A 21,798-nucleotide genomic window follows, 5' to 3' on the forward strand; every position below is an offset into this window, starting at 1 on the left:
AAGTTCCCAGGTGATACTGATGCTGCTGGGGGTGGGAGTAGGGGTGGGGTGGGAGGATGGAGGGTCCATACTTGGAGAACAACTATTGTGATTTATAGTAAGAAATTATATATTTGGTCCTTGTCTCATTTCTGGCACAGAGCTCCTAAAACCCTTGGAACTTCCTAAGTGATAAGAGCGATAAAGATGTCTTGATATTCATAACAAACCCCTATCAATCATACCTGAATTTATGTTAATGAGGTGACTTTTGGAAAGCACCTAAGGATGGAGGTTGGTTGCCAGGGGAACCAACCATGTGATTGGAGGGTTGGAACTTTCACTACCCGCCCCACCACCTCAGGAGAGGGGAGAGAGGCTGGAAGATTGAGGTCAATCACCAATGGCTGATGATTTAATCAGTCATGCCTGTGTAATGAAACTCTCATAAAAACACAAAAGGACAGGATTCAGAGAGCTTCCAGGTTGGTGAACCAGAACACTTCCACGTGTTGTGGTGCGGGGCCCAAACTCCACAGGGACAGAAGCTCCTTTGTTCGTACTTCACCCCATGTCTCTTCATTTGGCTGTTGATTTGTAGCCTATGTGATAAACTGGTAATCAAGTGAGTAAATGGGTTTCCTGAGTTCTGTGAGCCACTCTAGCAAATTAGTGGAACTCAAGGAGCCAGTGGGTCAGAAGTACAGTAACAACCTGGGCTTGAGATTGGTGTTGGAAGTGGAAGGCGGTCTTGTGGGACTGAGCCCTTAACCTGTGGAATCTGATGCTATCTCCAGGTAGATAGTGTCAGAATTGAGTTGAAACTGTAGGACACCCCAGCTGGTGTCACAGAATTGCTTGGAACTGGAGTCTATCGGAACTACACATAGACCTTATGAGAAAGTTTATCTCCATTCTTTGCTGCATTGTGCCCTCTGGATTGAATATAGGATATGAGTTTGTGCTACACGAACTATCAAAATGGAATCCAGTTTGACAAGGCTGTATTTTCCACAGATTCATGGTTGTCAAATCCTGGAAACAGTATACAAACACAGCTGTGGAGGTCTGCCTCCTGTTCGCAGTGCACTGGAAAAGTAAGTCATAGCTTAACTGGGAATTTGGGTGGCAGTGGGTGGTCAAGTGACTTGACTTTGCACATGTTTTATTTTCAGGTCATCTCAGGTTTCCCTCTGGGGAAAGTTATGACCGGGATAGAAAAGGCCCATGAACAGAGGAGCCCATGTAATCCTTACGATAGCTCAGAAATGGCAAAAGAGAGGGTTAGAAAGTGTTGAGTATCAAGGCTATGATCTAGTTGCCTAGATAACCTTGAGGCAGTACTTTTTCATTTTTGGATCTCATTATCCTTGGAGAATTTCCATTACATGTGCCAGATAATGCTTAATGATGTCTAAACATGTGTATTTTGGGTAGCTGTTATTTTTACATCAGGTTCTTAAAAATGTTTAGAGGGGCCAGCCCTGTGGCATGGTGGTTAAGTTCAGTGTGCTCTGCTTCAGCAGCCCAATTTCGTGGGTTCCAATCCCAGGCGTGGACCTACACTACTTCTCAGCCATGCTTTGGCAGCGACCCACATATAAGGTAGAGGAAGACTGGCAGATTGGCACGGATGTTAGCTCAGGGCTAATCTTCCTCAGCAAAAGAAAAATGTTTAGAGTTTATAATCCCATAATGCCACTCTTAGGAATTTTATCCTAACAAAATTATTCTAAAGAAGAAAATAACCATATACACAAACATTATTCTTTTCAATGTTGTCTACTATATCAAGAAATTAGAAAATTACCAGCAGCAGCAAAACGCTAAATAAAGATATATTCACTTGATAGATATAAAGCCATTAAAATAATAAATACTATAACAACATGTAAAAATATTGTTTATAATACTAACTGATAAAAGGATACAAAATTATATATCTTATGATTACAACTATATTAAATATTTGTGGAGTATGATAAAAGACTGCTCATTTGATCTTACTATTTCCCTCTTCCTCCTTATATTTAAAAACAGGTATGGCATTAGTTGCAAAATTGGAATTGATGATCTCTGAGGCCTTTCACAACTGTTAACAATCTCCACTTTAACCACTGCACAAGCAAATCCTCAAAAGAACAGGAAACTTTCCAGAACATGCTTTAGGGACTTAACTCTCTAATATTGTGCTTTTTTTTTTTTTAATAAAAGAAGTGCATTTTGATTGTAGAAAATACAATCAAAGAGAAGAAAGAGAAATCACCTCTAATCTCAGTCCCTTGAGATATCCAATTTAACTTTCAGTGTATAGCCTCTACAGTTTCTCTCTCTATAAATATATATAGTTTTATGCACAGATATAAAATATTATATAGATAATATAATATATACATGTTTGTTATATATTTGCAGGAACCACATTTTACAGATCATATACTCAGACATGCAAAATGTGAGTGGCTTCCCATTTAATTTTTTTTAAGAGAGAGTCCATTCAGTTAGCATACTACAGATAGCAGACTCAAGCTCTCGTAGTTTCTTTTTCTCCCCAAGTTATTTTGAAAAATTTCAAGTGTACAAAAAAGTTGAAAGAACAGTAAGACCTGTACAATAAACACCTGTATATCCTTTAGTTTCACCAGTTGTTAACATTTTGTCACGTATATCTTTTTCTTTCTTTCTCCCTCTATTTGAACAATGAAATATATATATGTAGATACACACACATGCATGCATAGTACAAATTTTTTGCTGAATCATTTGAAAGCAGTCACAGATATCATAACGCTTGTATCTCTTTACAAAAAGGGCATTCCCTTATATAACCTCAATACCATATTACACCCAAGAAAGTTAACATTAATTCAACAACATAATATCCAAAATATATCTGAATTTCCCCAGTTGTCCCCAAAAGGCCTTTTATAGCTGTTCTTCTTTGCAATCCAGGATCCAATCAGTGTTCGCATATTTGGTTGTCATGTCTTTTTAGTCTCTTCTAATTTGGAACAGTCCCCTTCCATGCCTTTTTTTATTTAATCTTTGATGATATTGACATTTTAGGAGTCCAAACCAGTCGTATTATAGAATGTGCCACAATCTGGATTTTTCTGATTATTTCCTCATGAGTAGATTCAGGTTAAACATTTTTGGCAAGAAGACCACATAGGTCCTTTTATTTCCTGTTGCATCATCTCAGAAGGCACAGAGAGGAAGTTTGTCCCATTACTGGTGTTGTCAAGTTTGATCACTTGGAATAGGTGTTTTCCACCAGATCTCTCCATTTTAGAGGGACAATTTCCCCTTTCTAATTAATATGTTATCTGAGGGGGTGATCCTTTGAGACCATGTGAATATCCCATTCTCCAGCAGCCTTTTAACATTTTGTTTTAGTTTCCGCATTTTGTTGGATAATACTTTTTTCAGACCTCTTACATATTGAATCTACTCTCCCTATGTCATTCCAACAGAAATAAAACAAATTTAATATTGTGTTATCCAAAACGAGAGTCAGTTTAATTTTAACAAGAATTATCAGTTTTGAAACCGTACACAAAAGAGGAAAGAAAATGTGCGTCTCCTAAGAGATTATCAGAACATTTACTGAACATTTCAGACTTCAGTTATGTAGACTACAAATTTGGAAGTTTAATCACTTAGCCCATCCACATTTAAATTAAAATAACACAATTATTTTTAGCTTAATTGGTTATTTCCCTTCTGACTCATCAACCTCTCAGGCCTCTGTTCATCGTGTAGCGGTTTAAAGCCTGCCCTCTATGCTGTTGGCGGGTTTACTGTTCTCTAAGTGCACTTCTAAGGCTCTTGCTTTTCTCTCCACTCAGAATCCTGGCTGTGTGTCATGGGGTCATGTATAAGCAGCTGTCAGCCTGGATGCTACATGGACTCCTCTTGGACCAGCATGAAGAGTTCTTTGTCAAACAGGGTCCCTCTTCTGGTAATGTCAGTGCCCAGCCAGAAGAGGATGAGGAGGATCTGGGCATTGGGGGACTGACAGGAAAACAGTTGCGAGAACTCCAGGACTTGGTGAGAGCACAGCAGGACGCCTAGCATACTCCTGCTGGGAGTGAGAAAAGTCTACCGCTAAATGACCTTTTGGTGACACTCCCCCCTTGCCAGCTCACTGTAGCCTGGGCACCTGTCATAAACTCTTTAGATGTCAACACTTGGCTTTATCTTAGCTGAATACTTAACTTAAACTTAATACCTAACTTGATATGAGACTACAAAATAGAAAATATATTTGTGAGGTTCCTTTCATTTTCCCTTTTCCTAATATATGCATTTAATATAATAATAAGTCTTAATAATAAGTCTCATCTCCTAAGGTAGTCTTGTAGCTGCCCTGCAGCTTTTAAATGCAGTTTGGAGTTTTGATTAGACTCCCCACAGTCCTCTGTTGTCCTTGTTCACCCATCCATCCATCCATCCATCGTTTCATCCGTTCATTTATCCTGTTACATTTTATTGAATGCCTGTTATATGCCAGGCCCTGTTCTAGGTGCCACAACTGCATAGACAAATAAAATGTAGTAGTGCCTGTCCTTGAAGAGCTTGTAGTTTATGGAAGAGATAGAAAAGTAAGCAGTGACATTACAATATACTAAGTTCTCTGGAAAGAGTAAGAATGAGGGTTCTCGCAACATGGTCTTAGAGTCATTAGAGAAAGCTTTGCAGTGGAATGTGTGCCAAAATTGCAGAGTTTGGAAGGAGAGGTCAAGAAATGTTCCAGGCAGTGGGAGAGATGTGTGTAAAGTACACAGGCCATGAAGGACACGGCTTATTTGAGGGACCATTAGTAATTCAACTGAAATGGTCCAGTAAAAGCTGAAATATAAATATAAAGACCAATTATCCCAGGGTACAAGTAAGGAAACGGAGTTCCAGATCTACAAGTTTTTACACAGCAGTAAAGGGAGAGTGAGAACTAAAATCCTAATGTTAAGAAAATTTATTTCCACCATGCTATCCTGCTGCGTGAAAAAGGAATATGTGTCTCTAACCTAGTAGTTTAAGAATTACGTGACTTTAGAGTTAAAGTCCCTGCTTCCAGAAAATATAACCCATGGGTTGCGAGAGTTACAGGATGTTTTCTTGTTTTCCCTTTCTTACTTCATACATCGTCTCTGATACGAATTATTTCCTTGGCTAGCGCCTGATAGAGGAAGAAAACATGCTGGCGCCATCTCTAAAGCAGTTCTCCCTGCGAGTGGAAGTTTTGCCATCCTACATTCCAGTGAGGGTTGCTGAAAAAATCCTGTTTGTTGGGGAATCTGTCCAGATGTTTGAAAATCAAAATGTGAACCTGACTAGAAAAGGTAGGAATCTCCTTGCCCACTGGACCCCATCCGCAAGGGCCCTTCTTTCTTGAAACTGTGCCGCCCCAAAGAATGCCTGGTCAGTGAGTGATGAGCAGTATTTTGTACTGAGATTTCAGCACAACCATGCCATGCTCGCCTGAGAAGCAGGTGAAGGAGCCGTCCCACCGGGATTAGAGAACCTCGCCTGTCCTGCTTGCTCTCTGTCTTCCTCTGACAGTGCCTTCCTTTCTGCAGGATCCATCCTGAAAAACCAGGAGGACACGTTTGCTGCAGAGCTGCATCGTCTCAAGCAGCAGCCGCTCTTCAGCCTGGTGGATTTTGAGCAGGTGGTGGATCGCATTCGCAGTACTGTGGCTGAGGTTTGTCTGTCATAGTATATTTTATTAGAAAGAAAATAGACTGGTTCCCCAGAAACTGAGTGCTTGACTTTTGTTTCTTCCTGATGGGGTTAGAACTTAGCTTGGAGGGAATTGTTTCAGAGAGCTGCAGGGCAAGAAGTAGAAAATAAAAGCATTATGTTGTTAGTAATAGAGACAGAACTGCCTTCGCCTTCTCACACCTGACAGGAGTTTGCTAGTTAGCTGGTTAGTTAATTAGTTAGTTGAATAAAGGGAGGTCTTAGTTTCATTTCAGACAGTCAGCATTTTGAGTCTGTCTACATAGTTGGCAGTAACTCCAAGGAATCAACTAACTCTAACTAAATTTAGCGCCTTGCATTTTAGAGTGAATTTATTCCTTATTCTTTGATTCATGGATATGATAATCTTATGAGGAAGGCAGAACAAGTATTATTTTTCCATTCCTATAAATGAAAAAAAATAGAAAGCTGCCTTGTCTGTTGTTGCACAGTAAGTAACGAAGGTGCGTTCAGAACCAGGTCTTCTGCCTCCTGCTTCGGGTTCTTAGTCAACTGTGCTTCATCCAACTTAAATTGTGACCAGTAATTTTTCAAATGGGCATATGTTCTATGGCTTCTAATAAAATTTGGCTCACAGGTGTGTGATAACTTGATAACTTATTCTGTTTTTTAGAACAATTAATCTAAGACAGGAATTGTTGCTGAAAGTTAGATTGAATTTACTATAAAAATTATCTAAGCTAGGTTTTTTTTTAGGAGGGGAAATCTTCACCAAGTCAACATGTTGAAACCGTATTAATCTATTCAAGACGTTTATTACTTCTTGTACCAGCTTTGGCATCCATTTCATCTAGATTTAATTTTTTAAAAATCTCTGCTTGTCTGGCACTGTGTTTCATTCTGTATTTTATTTATTTTAATCTTTTTTATTGTTTAGTCTTATTAATCTTTTCAAAGAACCAGCTTTTGTTTTTATTAATCTTCTGTATTTTTTCTCTATTTCATTGATATCTGCCTTTACCTTTACTATTTTTCTTCCTTCTTGTTTCTTTGAGTTTTCTCTGTGACTCTTTTCCAGTTTCGTAGGCTGAAAAGTTGACTCTTCTATTTTCAACCATTGTTTCCTAAGAAATATGTATAAAACTTTACATATTGCTTTGACTCTATCCCACAAGTTTCGTCATGTGTCGTCTTATCATTCTGTTTTAAAGAATTCTTAATTTTCTTTATGATTTTCTTTTTAACCCAAGGAATTAAGTTTTAATTTTATCGCAGTATAGTTGGAGAACATGTCTGTATAATGGTCCTTTGGAAGTTATTGAGACTTCCTTTATGGACTAATGTAGGGTCTTTATTTTGTTTTTAATTGTTCCGCATCTGCCCAGAGGATGTATATTCTGTGTTGAGTCTGGAGTTCTGTGCATGTTCTAATTCGTCACTTTCAGGTTATATGTTAGACATGTGCATATTTATAATGAATATATATTCTTTTTTTCCTTTTATGTATACATAATTTTCTCTTTATCACTAATGATATATGTTTTTATATGTTTATGTACTTTTTAATTAAATCCTTTTTTTTAAATTATTAAGACCATGAACCAGCTTTCTTTGGGTCATATTTACCTGACATATCTTCTTGCATCCTTCATTTTCAGCTTTTCTATGGGCTTTTATCTCCCCATTCTTACCCTCCCTGTCCACAAGCAACCACCGCTCTGCTTTCTGTCACTATAGATTAGTTTGCAGTTTCTGGATTTTATATAAATGGAATCATACATTATGTACTCTTTTTTGGGAGGATGTGGGTCAGGCTTCTTTTACTCAGCATAATTATTTTGAGATTAATCCATGTCAGATGTATCAATAGTTTATTCCTTTATTTTTTAGCTTGCACAGAACACTCATAACCATCATTAATACATGTTTTTTTTTAAACATTTCTCTAAATGTCTTACAGAATGGTAAACACATCCCTTCACTTAAAAAATACTCTTCGCTTTGTAGCAAGCAGGTACCACTTTTACAAACATTGTTATTACAAGTGTAGTACAAGTGTCATGCACTTGTGACATGACAGAGGACCTCTCACATCCATTCCCTGAAATAACACTCTTCTCAAAGTATCCTGCGCATGCAGTTTTTAAAAACATCTTTATTACATGTGTTTTCATTTTTTGTCTTTTTCTATTAATACATGTGTTTTAATTTATTTTTTATTGAAATATATTTGTCATATAACATCATCTAAATTTAAAAAGTGTACATTAAATGTTGATTTGATACATTTATATATTGTAATATGATTACCATTGTACCTCTGTTACATCACATAATTATCATTTCTTTTGTGTGGTGGGAATAATTACAGTCTAGTCTCTTAGCAAGTGTGATGATTATAATACAATATTGTTGTCTATATTCACTATACTATGCATCAGGTCCCCAGGGCTTCCTTATCTACTAGTTGCAAGTTTGTACCATTAACCATCATCTCTCACCATTTTACTCCCTGTTTTTATAAGTTTGGCTTTTTTAGATTCCACATAATAAATGATATCATATACTACTTGTCTTTCTCTGTCTGACTTATCTCACGTAGCATAATGTCCTCAAGGTCCATCCATGTTGTTACAAATGGCAGGATTTCCTTCTCTCTCATGGCTAAAAATTTCATTGTATATACCAAATCTTCTTTATCCATTCATCCATTGACGGGCACTTAGGTTGTTTGCATATCTTGGATATTGTGAATAATGCTGCATAGGAGAATATATATCTCTCTGATTACCTATTTTTATTTCCTTTGGGTATATACCCAGAAGTGGAATTGCTTGATCATATGATAGCTCTATTTTTAATTTTTTGAGGAACCTCCATGTTGTTTTCCATAGTGGCTGTACCAATTTACATTCCCACCAACAGTGCACATGGGTTCTCTTTTCTCCAAATCTTTGCCAACACTTATCTCTTGTCTTTTCAATAATAGCCATTCTGATGGGTCTTGAGGTGATATTTCATTGTGGTTTTGATTTGCATTTCCCTGATGATGAGTGATATTGAGCATCTTTACATGTACCTGTTAGCCATTTGGACGTCGTCTTTGGAAACATGTCTGTTTAGTTCCTCTGCCCATTTATTTTTATTTTTATTTTTATTTTTCCTGCTTTATCTCCCCAAACCCACCCTGTACACAGTTGTATATCTTAGTTGCAGGTCCTTCCAGTTGTGGGATGTGGGACGCCACCTCAACGTGGCCTGACAAGCAGTGCCATGTCCGCGCCCAGGATCCAAACCCTGGGCCACCACAGCGGAGCGCGCGAACTTAACCACTCAGCCACGGAGCCAGCCCCTCTTCTGCCCATTTAATCGGATTGTTTTGTTGTTGTTGTTATTGAGTTGTGTGAGTGCTTTATATATTTTGGATATTAACCCCTTATCTGATATATGGTTTGCAAATGTTTTCTCCCATTCTGAGGTTGCCTTTTCATTTTTTTTCATTGTTTCTTTTGCTGTGCAGAAGCTTTTTAGTTTGAGGTAGTCCAACTTGCTTTTGTTGTTTATTTTTGCTTTATTTGTTTATGCTTTTGGTGTCATATCCAAAAAATAATTGCCAAGACCAGTGTTGAGAAGCTTCTTCCCTATGTTTTCTTCTAGGAGTCTTAGGTTTCAGGTCATATGTTTAAGTCTAATCCATTTTGAGTTAGTTTTTCGAGTCGTGTGACATAGGGTCCTATTTCATTGTTCTGCATGTGTTTTTTCAGTTTTCCCAACACCATTTATTGAAGAAACTCTCCTTTCCCCATGGGGTGTTCTTGGCTCCCTTGTCAAATATTACTTAACTGTATACGTGAGTTTTATTTCTGGGCTCTCTATTCATTTCTATTGGTCTGTGTGTCTATTTTTATGCCTGTACCCTGCTGTGTTAATTAGTATAGCTTTGTAGTGTAGTTTAAAATCCATAAGTGTGATTTGTCCTCTGGCTTTGTTCTTCTTTCTCAGGATTGCTTTGGCTATTTGGTGTCTCTTGTGGTTCCACACAAATTTTAGGACTGTTTTTTTATTTGTGTGAAGAATGCTGTTTGAAGTTAGATAAGGATTGCCTTAAATCTATAGATGGCTTTTGGTAGTGTGGGCATTTTAACGATATTAATCCTTCTGATCCATGAATACAGCATGTCTTTCCATTTGTTTGTTTCTTCTTCAATTTCTTTTAACAAACTCTTATAATTTTCATTGTACAGATCTTTCACTTTCTTGGTTAAATTTATTCCTAGGTATTCTTTAATCAGCATGATTATTTTGAGATTAATCCATGTTGCATTTATCAATAGTGTATTCCTTTTCATTGCTGAGTAGTATCCCATTGTTCATACCAGTGTGTTTATCCATTCTCTGTTGATAGACATTTGGGTTATTCCCTCATTGTAGTTTTAATTTGCATTCCCCTAATGACTAATGCTGTTGAACGTTTTTTCATATGCTTATTTGCCATATGCTTATTGTCTTTGATGAAGTGTCTGTTCAAATCTCTTATTGATTTTTTTATTGTTTTTGTTTTCATACTGTTGTATTTTTAGAGTTCTTTATGTATTCTGGATATAAATCCTTTATCAGATATGTGATTTACAAATATTTTCTCCTAGTCTATGACTTGTCTTCTCATTCTCTTAACAGTATTTTTCAAAGAACAGAAGTTGTTAATTTTGATTCAGTCCAGTTTATCAATTTTTTTTCTTTTATGGATCATGTCTTTAGTGCTGTGTCTAAACTTTGCTTAATCCAAGGTCACAAAGATTATTTCCTCTGTTTTCTTCTAGAAAATTTATTGTTTTCAGCTTTACATTTAGGTTTATGATCATTTTGAGTTAATTTTTGTATGTGGTGCAAAGTGTAGATCAAGTTTTAATTTTTTACACGTGGATATCCAATTGTTCCAGCAACTTGGTTCTTTTTTATGATTTCTTTTTGTATATTTATATTGCTATTATCCTCACCTCTGTAAGCATATTTATCAAGACTATTTTAAATTCTTGGTCTGCAGCATAGGTCAGATTTCCCAGGAAACAGATTCTGAGCTGAGATTTGGTTGCAAGAAGTGAGAGAAGTAGAAATGAGCAGAGAGAGAAGGTGAACTGTGATGCAATTGCAGCAGAAGCCTTGGCCACTTCTGTGCAGAGCTCGAAAGCTAGGATGGCCCTTCAGAGATGTTCCAGTTGAGGTTAGAGAGCTAGGCCATTGTACCTCTGCATCTATCAGAATTCGATGTGGGCTCCCCTCACTCAGGGAGTGGAACCATCGGTAAGGAAGCTCCCTTGACCAAGGGCAATTCCTAGAATGCCGACAACAGCCAATACTCCCAGTAGCTGGGGTAATGAGTACCTCATTCTTACAGGGGCGATCTGGGCAGCACACTATACTATCCACTCAGTCTGTTCTAAGACTTCTGCTTCAGAGGTTGTGTTTCTTTTACTCTTCATGTATCTAATTATTTTGACTTATGAGGTTATATTCCCCTAAAGATGTCAGCTACTTTGCCTAGTACTGTGTATTGGAAAAGGACCAAAGGCCAGTTCCTAATCCATGTCAGTTCCAGTAAGAGAGAGAGGGGATGAGCTCCAGGGTGGAGAATTCAGGCACCCTGAACCAAGGTTGATCACCAGGCAAATCCTAGTCAGGATTTTACCTTTGATGCTGGTAATGGTTATGTAGTTGATTTTTACGTATTAATCATCAATCTTGCTGAATTCTCATACTAGTTCTAATAATCTGTATGTCAGTTCTCTTGGACTTTCTATGCAGATAGTGATATCATCTCTTAAGAATAACAGTTTCTTGGGGCCAGCTTGGTGGTGTAGTGCTTAGGTTTGCATGCTCCACTTCAGCAGCCCGGGGTTCACGGTTTCAGATCCTGGGCACAGACCTATACACCACTCATTAAGCCATGCTGTGGCAGTGTCCCACATACAAAATAGAGGAAGATTGGCACAGATGTTAGCAACAATCTTCGAGAAGCAAAAAGAGGAAGACTGACAACAGATGTTAGCTCAGAGCCACTCTTTCACACCAAAAAAAAAGGAATAACAGTTTCTTCCTTTCCAGTTATATATACACACACACAGTAGTCCCCTCTTATTGCAGTTTCACTTTCCATGGCTTTAGTTACCCTTGGTCAACTGTGGTCTGAAATTTCTAAATGGAAAATTCCAGAAATAATTCATAGGTTTTAAATTGCATGCTGATCCGAGTAGTGTCCTGAAATCTTGTGGTCCCACTCCATCTGGCCCGGGACATCAATCATCCCTTTGTCTAGTGTGTTCACACCGTATATGTTACCCACCCATTAGTCACTTAGTAGCCATCTCGGTTATCAGATCAATTGTCATGGTATCACAGTGTTTGTGTTCAAGTAATCCTTATTTTACTTAATAATGACCCCAAAGTGCAAGAGTATAGTGATGGTGGCAATTCAGATATGCCAAAGAGAAGCTATAAAGTACTCGCTTTAAGTGAAAAGGTGAAAGTTCTTGACTTAATAAGGAAAGAAGAAAATCATATGCTAAGATCTACAGTAACTTTTATTATGGTATATTGTTATAATTGTTCTATTTTATTATTATTGTTGTTAATCTCTTACCATGCCTAATTTATAAATTTTAAAAAACATAATACATATGGGGTTCAGTACTATCTGTGGCTTCAGGCATCCAATGGGGATCTTGGAACACATCCCTGTGGATAAGGGGGGACTGCTGTATATAATTTTAAAGATTTTTTCTTATTGCACTGGCAAAGTCTTTAGTACAATGATGAATGACTTTAAAGGTATTTCTTCTAATGTTTCACCATTAAATAGGTTGTTTGCTGTGAGTTTTTTATATATACCCTTTTATCAGAATAAAGAAGTTTCCTTCTATTGCTTATTTGCTCACTTTCTTTTTTAAAATCTTGAATGGATATTGAGTTTTATCAAATGCTTTTTCTGCATCTGTTGAGGTGATCATATGGTTTTTCTCTTTTAATCTTTAATGTAGTAAATTACATTCATATTTAAAATTTTATTTTTTTACTGAGATAAAATTCACATAACAAAATTCATCATTTGAGCCATTTAAAATAGTGTACAATTCATTGGTTTTTGGTATAGTCACAATATTGTGCAACCATCACCACTATATAATTCCAGAACATTTCTATCTCATATATTTTTTTCACTGTTAAACTATTCTTTCATTCCTTGGATTAACCCAACTTAGTCGTGGTATATATTCTTTTTTCAATACATTGCTGGATTTGTGCAGAATCATTCTTTACAGTTTTCATTGTAATGAAATTTTGTCACTGTTTTGTTGGTTCTTCTCACAGCATCTCTGGAAGCTGATGGTAGAAGAGTCAGATTTACTGGGTCAACTGAAGGTAATAGCTTAGCTGTTCTTTTAACTCTTAAAATGATGCTGGTAGGCAATGACTTCATTCTTTAGTCTCTCCTGAGAGCACTGGTTGCCTATACCCAGACTTCTGGAGTGGCCTCATATGTCCTCACCCAAGTGGGCAAACTACCTAATGCTACAACTCTACTATGGTACAAAGCTTTGGGTGTCTACTTTATTCTGGCATAATATAATTGTGTTTTCATTGAATAAATGATCCCAAGACACACCATTTATCTTGCCACGAGGAACTGCTAAATATGCCCTTTTGAAATGCCAGAAGCCTATATCCTTTTAAGGGTTGGGCTCAAACTGATGAGAATGGAAATTATATGTAAAATTCTCTTAGCTATAGATAGTGAGGCGCTTCTGGGCCTGCTGGATTACTGAATTGTAAATTGAAATTTTCTCCGCAGATCATTAAAGACTTTTACCTTCTGGGACGTGGAGAACTGTTTCAGGCCTTCATTGACACAGCTCAACACATGTTAAAAACACCACCCACTGCAGTAACCGAACATGGTAATTGCCTGGTGGGCCTGCAAATTCCCAGCTTACTGAAGTTGTAGGATATTTCTTGGCTGCTTTTGAGCCATTTAGGCCAGTTCCATAGAAGAGCAGCCTGGTGAGTTACAGAGCAGTGTTTCCAAAGATGGAAGGCCCTTTCAGGTAGGCTTCATGCTGAGGTCGTTAGGAGCACCATCTTGGCTTGTGACCCTTCCTGGAAGAGTTGGTATAAGCCTTCAAACAAGGTATTTTATCTCATCAGATTACAGCCATATATGGGACTTACTGCCAGTTGCCACTTACTGTATTAGAATTCTTTAGGTTGTGAATGATGGGCTCTTTGATGGCTTTACAGTCCCATCTGGTCTCATGGCCACCAACAGCTCCCAGGAACATGCCTCACAGTGTCTACTGGAGGAGCCAAACCCAGTCTCTCTGGTAGTAAGTTGAAGAATTCTAGAGGATGGGTTTTGCTTAGCCCAACCCAGATCACATATTGGCATAGATCAAAGAGGTCAGACACTTAGATATGCCTGCTTCAATAAAGTGTTCACCCTTAACCAGCTGATGACCATTCCCATCCAAACTACATAAGTAGAGTCAGGTAAGGATCAGAGTCAAAAAAAAAAGAGAATGTGGTGGGCGGGGGGAAAAGGTTACTGTTTTTCTAGCTTTATAAAACAATAGATGTCCACTGTACTTACATGGGACTTTTTTGGTTGCACACATCAGAAAATCCAATTCAAACTCACTTAAAGAAAAAAAAAGAATTTATTGATTCTCATTACTGAAAAAAGGTCAGAGGTATGATAGCTTTAGGCAAAGTGTGATCCAGTGGCTCCCGTGACGCCTTCAGGACTTGGTGTCATTCCGTCTTTCACCTCTGCCTTTCTTCTCTGACAGGCCTGCTCCATACAGTAGTAAGATGGCCTCCAACCAAGCTCACATCTTACTAGGTCCCTGTTTATCATGAAAAAAAGAGCTTCACTCTTTCAGAGTCTGAAATGAGCCTCTGGATTGGGCTGGCTTGGGTCATGTCATGTTCATATCCCTAAACAAAATAGTGTAACGAGCAAAAGTATTACATTACACTTGATCATGCCTTGGTCACTTGCCTACGCCTAGGATCAGACACTGTCAATCCCACTGGAACCAGACGGATTGTACTGGGCAGGGGTAATTCTCCAAGGAAAATCAGGGTGCTGTTACCAGCAAGAGGAGGAGGAATGCATGCTAGTCAGGTAAAAGCAACCGATATCTACTGCGCCCTGCTGTTAGTGTTAGGCAGGCTGGGGGGAGTAGAAAGCCAGAGGAGCCTAGGTGTGTTATGTAGCCAAGCGTTCTTGTCAGCCCGTGTGTTCTTTCTTGCAGATGTGAATGTGGCCTTCCAGCAGTCAGCACACAAAGTGCTGCTAGACGATGACAACCTTCTCCCTCTGTTGCACTTGACAATTGAGTATCATGGAAAGGAGCATAAAGGTTTGCCATTCTTTCTTCTACCTTTCTGCTCTTGCTGGTCATCATCTGTTCTTCCATCCACCTCCACAGAAACCATATCATTTTGGACCTTAGAAGTCACCTAGACAAGTGCCCTAATTTTATAATGGGAGAAAAGGGAAGTCTAAAGAGGCCAAGTGAGATGCCCAGGTCTCAGTTTTTGTTTTTCTTTCATCATCCTGCTGGAATGATCTCTGTTCATTTCCAGCCACAAGATTTTAAGGCTGAAAAAAGGATCTCTAAAAGACCTCCTAAAATAGCCTCACAGAGAAGTTTCCTTGCCTTCTGCAAACCCCTCTCGTATCCCCTTTATGCTTCTGACACTGCAGGCTCGAGTGAGCACTCACTGCATCAATGTTATTCACCTTGTTGAAGCTCTGGTTCTAGATTAGCAAAATCATTTCTTCTCTTACAGATGCTACTCAGGCAAGAGAAGGGCCTTCTCGGGAAACTTCTCCCCGGGAAGCCCCTGCATCTGGCTGGGCGGCCCTAGGTCTCTCCTACAAAGTGCAGTGGCCACTACACATTCTCTTTACCCCTGCTGTCCTGGAAAAGTGAGTATTTCTGAGTTTCTCACAAGTAAATCTTACTCACCTTACTTCCACTTTTTTTTTTTTTTTTGAGAAAGATTAGCCCTGAGCCAACATCTGCTGCCAATCCTCCTCTTTTTGCTGAAGAAGACTGGCCCTGAGCTAACATCCGTGCCCATCTTCCTCTACTTTTTATGTGGGTTGCCTGCCACAGTATGGCTTGATAAGCAGTGCGTAGGTCCACGCCTGGGATCCAAACCAGCAAACCCCGGGCTGCCGAAGTGGAGAACACAAACTTAACCTCTATGCCACTGGGCTGGCCCCCCACCTTACTTCCAGTGGAAGAAATTAGCAGGAATAGAATTGGTGGGAGCAAAAAAGCCACTCAACTAGTTTGTAACAGTCTATAAATCAGAGGTTGCAAACTCAAATGCCTTCAGGGGCTGGGCAGAAAACATTAAAGCTGCAGATGTAAGACAGTGGGGGGTGGTGGATGCTGGAATGAACAGGAGGGTCAAATTCTTAAAATGATCAGAATTTGTTTTTTTAAATCACAAAATAACAATTTATAGGCTGCCAGTTTGTGACCTCTGGAAAATGCAGTCTCAGCCACCACATTGAGAGTCTGGCCCTTGATAATTCTATCAGACTGACAAGGTTCCTCCCTAACTTGTAATTTTCTGTTGATTCACTTGGGAAGACTTGCCAAGCCCAAGTGTTTGCTGTGGACTTTAGCCACTGGGGAGAAGATCACCTCCTCACCCCCAGGGAGAGGCAATGGGGGCAGCCAAGCTAGGTGGTAGAGTAAAGGAGCTGGACCAAGGTGGTAAGAGACTCTCTTGGATCAGCTTTGGTCTTTATCCCGAGAGCGTGCCAAATGCCACCGCTCGGCCCCATCAGGAGCTGATGTCCCCAAACCAGAGGGAACTAGAGCACTAGGGAGAGGAGGCAGGGGAAGCATACTTGGCAGGTGGTGGCCTTGGAAATCCATCCCCACCTCAAAATCCACTTCAAGGATTTCCCAAATCCTGTTACAGGTTCCGGCCCTGGCCCCTGGCCCGGCAGGAGGAGGGAAGCTGTCCTGCTCAGGCTAACGGAATGGAGAAAATGGAAACAAACAGAAGCACCCCTCTTCCTCCCTGTTCCTGTTCACAACCGTCTCTACTTTTTTGGGGTAGAGCAGCTTAGGGTACAACAGGCTAGGCATAAACTGGAAAAGACAGGCTGGTTCAGGAAGAAGATTCTGTGGCAGGTTCAGAGCCCATAGCCTCACCTAAATAAGTTGCATGGACCTTGTCCAGAGAGCCTTCAAAACACCAGAGCTCCAGGAAACCCACAGGCAAACAGTCCACTGACCTCTCCTGACATGCTCTTAACACCCTTGAAATACAGCTAAGAAGTATTTTTAAAAACTTTTTATTATGAAAATTTCCAAATAAAAACAAAAGTATGGACTACAATGAACTCTTATGTACGCATTATCCAGCTTCAGTAACCATCAACATTATGTTACTTGTTTCATCCCCTCTTTTTTTTCGCTAGAGCCTTTTAAAGCAAATCCCCGACATGTCATTTCACTCCATCACTATGGAATTCAAAAAAGGCATGTTTTTAACATAATTATAATGCCATTGTCACACTCAATAAAATTAATAATAATTCCATATTATCTAACATCCAGTCCACACTGACATTTCCCCAGTTATCTAAAAAATGTCTTTTGATGGTTGGGTTTGTTCAGATCAGAATCTAACAAGGTGTACTATTTTCAAAATGTTGTTCCATTAGAAGTAGGTAATTTTTAAAGCCGAATGGAATTGGACTGTCTTCTGCAAGCCTGCCTAAGGATGGGCAAATAGACCCTGTTCCAGCAGGAGTCAGCTGTTCTTCCCATGGGTCTTCTCAGTACCAGGGCTCAGCATTAGGCAATGAGCCCCTGAGCTAGTTGGGACGTTGATCTCAGTGAGGGGAGCCCTTAATTTTATTTTCTCTTTTTTGGGCTTCAGGACAGAGAATCAGATTAACCAAAATCCTTGGTTCCTAATACATTCTTATGATTGGTCCATGCAAGACCCTCCTTCCTTCCTTCCTTCCTTCTTACACACATACACGCCATAAAACCACTTCCCAGCACAAAAGCTAGAACACTGACAGTAATGTCCATCCGCCTGTGTGGTCCTCCCAGTCCTGCCCCTCATCTCCCCCAACCCAAAGTGACCACTCTCCTAACTTCCATGTTTTCTCTCCTTTTATATATAGTTTTATAACACCTAAATATTTTCCCCAAAAAGTATACTTTTTTCTATTTAGTTGTTTTAAGCATTATAAAAAAGGGTACCAGGCTATATGTAATCTTTTGAGATTTTCCTCTTTCATTCAAAACCATTTTGCTAGGAGTAATTGTGTTGTGATGTACAGCTGAAGTTAGTTAATTTTGACATCATTAATTTTTATAGAATATGTAATATCCCATCATATAAATAAACCAGAGTTTATTTGTCCTCATCTCTAGCTATTCTTATTTCCTTCCTGCCTTTTTGGGGAGGGGTGGGTGGCACAAAGTCCTAGGGTCTCTCAGTTGTGGGGCTGGGGAGTGAAGTTTTTCTCTCAGCCTGCTGTTTCTGTCCTAGGTACAACGTTGTTTTCAAGTACTTACTGAGTGTGCGCCGGGTACAAGCTGAACTGCAGCACTGCTGGGCCCTCCAGATGCAGCGCAAGCACCTCAAGTCCAACCAGACCGATGCAGTCAAGTGGCGCCTAAGAAATCACATGGCATTCTTGGTGGATAATCTTCAGTACTATCTCCAGGTCTGTGCCAAAGGACGAGTAGAACGAAGGGGTATGAAAAGAAGTCCAGGAGGTTGGCAAGAATTACTGAAGAGGGACTGTAATCCTGCCTTTGATGAAATGCTGGGGTTTGAGAAAATTCACTTGTATCACTAGGCATGTTTCTTGGGGCATTTTAGAGGAAAGTGGAAATAAATGGGTGAAGGAGAATGAGGAGTTAGGGTCCTTATCAGCAAGGCATTATTTAATTATTGTTGACTTGACTCTTATTTTATAGTTGGTTCTAACTTCTGGAATCCTATAGGACTTAACCAAGTCAGTCAGCGGAGGGGACTGGGCTGGGGCACGGGGAGGGGGGTCTGCCAGGACATTGGAGGTTGTTAGGAATTAGGCAGATAACTTGCTACAGAGCTAGGCAACATAATGCTATCTTTGGTCACCCTTACAGTGGCTTGGATAGGAAGAAGATGAGGAGGGGCAAAGGATTTTTATTTCATCCTGTCAGGCATCTTAATGTCCTTGAGTGCATAGAATATGCAGGGTGCTAAAATTACTTGTAATTTTACACAAATAAAATTTTACCTGTCTATCAGGTAGATGTGCTGGAGTCTCAGTTCTCACAGCTGCTTCATCAAATCAATTCTACCCGAGACTTTGAAAGCATCCGACTGGCTCATGACCACTTCCTGAGCAATTTGCTGGCTCAGTCCTTTATCCTGTTGAAACCTGTAAGTAGGGCTGGGGGTTTCCTCACACTGCCTCTAGGCTGACTGTCCCTTTCAGCACTTTGAGTCCCCAGGATGTGGGACTATCATTAAGCAATTGGTCAGCCTCCATTTTTCAACATTTTTAACAACTTAGAAAGCAAAACTAAAAGGGAATGTTAAAAGGGAACTTAAATGTCTTTGAATTTCTGAAATATTATATCATACGATGTGGTGAGCAACTATAGATGAAAGAATATGTGCTTAACTCTCAGAAGGATTTGAATTAATTTGAAAACCTTTCTGACTGAACAGAAAGCCCAATGAAAAGCATATAGCATTTACTTTCTTAGAAATCTTTTGGATCAGGATCATCCAGTTGTTTGAAAGTTTTCACAGACAAGTGGAGTAGTGTCTCCCTCTCTCTATGTATGTGTCTGTGTAGGTATGTACACATGTGTGGACATATATCTCCTTCAGGGAAGTTATTCTCAACCTTGGCTCCACATCAGAACCATCTGGGAGCTGTAAAACATCTAGGACCCAGAAGACGTAAATGAGAATCCCTGAAGTGGGATCCAGGCACCAGCATTTTCCAAAGCTCCCAAATTGGTTCTAATTCCAGAATAAAAGCCAGGAAAATTGAAGTGATCCCTTATAGTTTTTTTTTTTTTCTTTTAAACATTGACACCTGAGCTAACATCTGTTGCCAACCTTTTTTTTTTTTCTCCCTTCTCCCCAAAGCCCCCCAGTACGTAGTTGTATATTCTAGTTGTAGGTCCTTCTGGCTCTGCTGTGTGGGACGCCACCTCAGCATGGCTTGATGAGCAGTGCTAGGTCCATACCCAGGATCCAAACTAGCAAAACCCTGGGCTGCCAAAGTGGAATGCACAAACTTAACCACTCGGCCGCGGGGCCGGCCCCTATAGTTTCTAGTATAACAGTTACACTTTCTCTCTCATGACAGCTCATTATTATGCCTCAGTTGTGCCATACCACAAGCACTACAGACTTCTCTTTTGTTCGGGTATTTGGGAGAGTGAGTTATATAGATGCTACTCCAAAGGGTTCTGTGAACTGAAAATAACCAAGAACCATTGTGACAGGTAGACTCTTTGTGTGGCATGAGTGCATCCTTGGGGAAAAGCAGAATATCAGAGCAAATGGTCATCAGTAAATATTTATTGAGTGCTTACTATGTGCAAGGCACTGGGGATACAAAGAGGTATAAGTCATGGCTCTGCCCTTAAGGAGCTCACAATCTAGTTGGAGAAACAAGACATACATACATACACAGATCTGTAACAACACAGCTGACCTGAACAAATGCCACATGAACAATACAGATAATATACAGGCAAGAGAAGCAGGGGGGTCACTAAAGGTTATTGTAGGGAAGGGAGCGCTCCCCTGAGAGAGTGGGACTTGAACTGGCATTAAAGAGGAGAGTATCCTGGGCACAGGAAACAACACTGAGAACAAAGCTCGAGGCAGGAGTCCACTCAGTGACTAGTGTAATGTGGCTTGAGTGGAGGTTTTGTGGCGGGGTGAGTAGGAGAGTGGATAGCGTTTTTGCCTGGAAGGGAAGTTTTACACATGTTACATGTTGAAGGGCTGGTAGGACTTGCATGTGGCGTTGTCTCTCCTGAGGTCAGATGTGGGAGAATGGGAATAAGTTCATTCTTAGATTATTTTCCCAAATCTTTAATGTCACAGATGTATCTTCCTTCTTTTCCTAATGCCAACTCTGTTTCCTGGGTAGGTGTTTCACTGCCTGAACGAAATCCTAGATCTCTGTCACAGCTTTTGCTCACTGGTCAGTCAGAACCTGGGCCCACTGGACGAGCGTGGGGCCGCCCAGCTGAGCATCCTCGTGAAGGTGAGTCTGCCTGGCCATTGGAAGTATGCAGCCTTGTCCAAAGGATAGAGGTGGTTTTGTCAGTGGGGAATCATGATCTTTCCCTCTGAGTCAATAAAACATTTCCCCAATACATACACACAGAAATAACAATACAAAGATAAAAATATTGGTATCAGTTGATTTTGAAGCAGATAATTATGTGCTGCCTCAGTGTTCAAAAACGGTTCAGCCTTGAATAGTTTATTCAGCCCACTTTCTCCTCACTTCCTTGAACTAACCCTATATTTCACTGAGATTATAATTATCTGCCTGTAACAAAAACACACTGGCTCTCCCCAAGCCTGGTACATGACAGAATACATTAATTTGAAACCAGCTGCCAGATCCATACTGAGAATTAGAGAGTACTTTCATAGGAAGCCATGCATTCTGTGGACTCACTATAGGAAGTAATTTTAGGAGCTAACAGAAATGGGAATGTGAGAAGGCCAGTTGGTGCTCTAGAAGTTTTGAGCAAAGCTTTTCCAAGGAATGCTCCCTGCCCCTTCACTCCACATGGGTAGCTGGTGAGTCTAAGAGGAATGACAGCTTGAGTCCTTCTCTCTGCAGGGCTTTAGCCGCCAGTCTTCGCTCCTATTCAAGATTCTCTCCAGTGTGCGGAATCATCAGATCAACTCGGATTTGGCTCAACTGCTATTACGACTGGATTATAACAAATACTACACCCAGGCTGGCGGAACTCTGGGCAGGTAGGAACAACACTTGGGGACCTCAGTGGATTCTTTGTGTGTGTGGCTTTT

The 21,798-nt window shown here is 39.9% G+C and overlaps 1 protein-coding gene across 1 annotated transcript in view; it reads left to right on the forward strand.

Annotated features, from left to right (window-relative positions):
- The window catches only part of TUBGCP4 (tubulin gamma complex associated protein 4), a 34,455-nt gene that overhangs the window by 11,042 nt on the left and 1,615 nt on the right, over positions 1-21,798 (forward strand). Inside the window, exons 6-17 of the mRNA XM_046652023.1 lie at positions 997-1,076; positions 3,828-4,029; positions 5,156-5,321; positions 5,559-5,683; positions 13,048-13,098; positions 13,529-13,634; positions 14,991-15,098; positions 15,532-15,670; positions 18,277-18,454; positions 19,027-19,161; positions 20,900-21,016; positions 21,608-21,747. Coding sequence (XP_046507979.1) covers positions 997-1,076; positions 3,828-4,029; positions 5,156-5,321; positions 5,559-5,683; positions 13,048-13,098; positions 13,529-13,634; positions 14,991-15,098; positions 15,532-15,670; positions 18,277-18,454; positions 19,027-19,161; positions 20,900-21,016; positions 21,608-21,747 — 1,547 coding nt within the window. The remainder of the gene's footprint in view (positions 1-996; positions 1,077-3,827; positions 4,030-5,155; positions 5,322-5,558; positions 5,684-13,047; positions 13,099-13,528; positions 13,635-14,990; positions 15,099-15,531; positions 15,671-18,276; positions 18,455-19,026; positions 19,162-20,899; positions 21,017-21,607; positions 21,748-21,798) is intronic.

Source organism: Equus quagga, chromosome 2, assembly GCF_021613505.1.
Source record: "Equus quagga isolate Etosha38 chromosome 2, UCLA_HA_Equagga_1.0, whole genome shotgun sequence".
Lineage (NCBI taxonomy): Eukaryota > Metazoa > Chordata > Mammalia > Perissodactyla > Equidae > Equus > Equus quagga.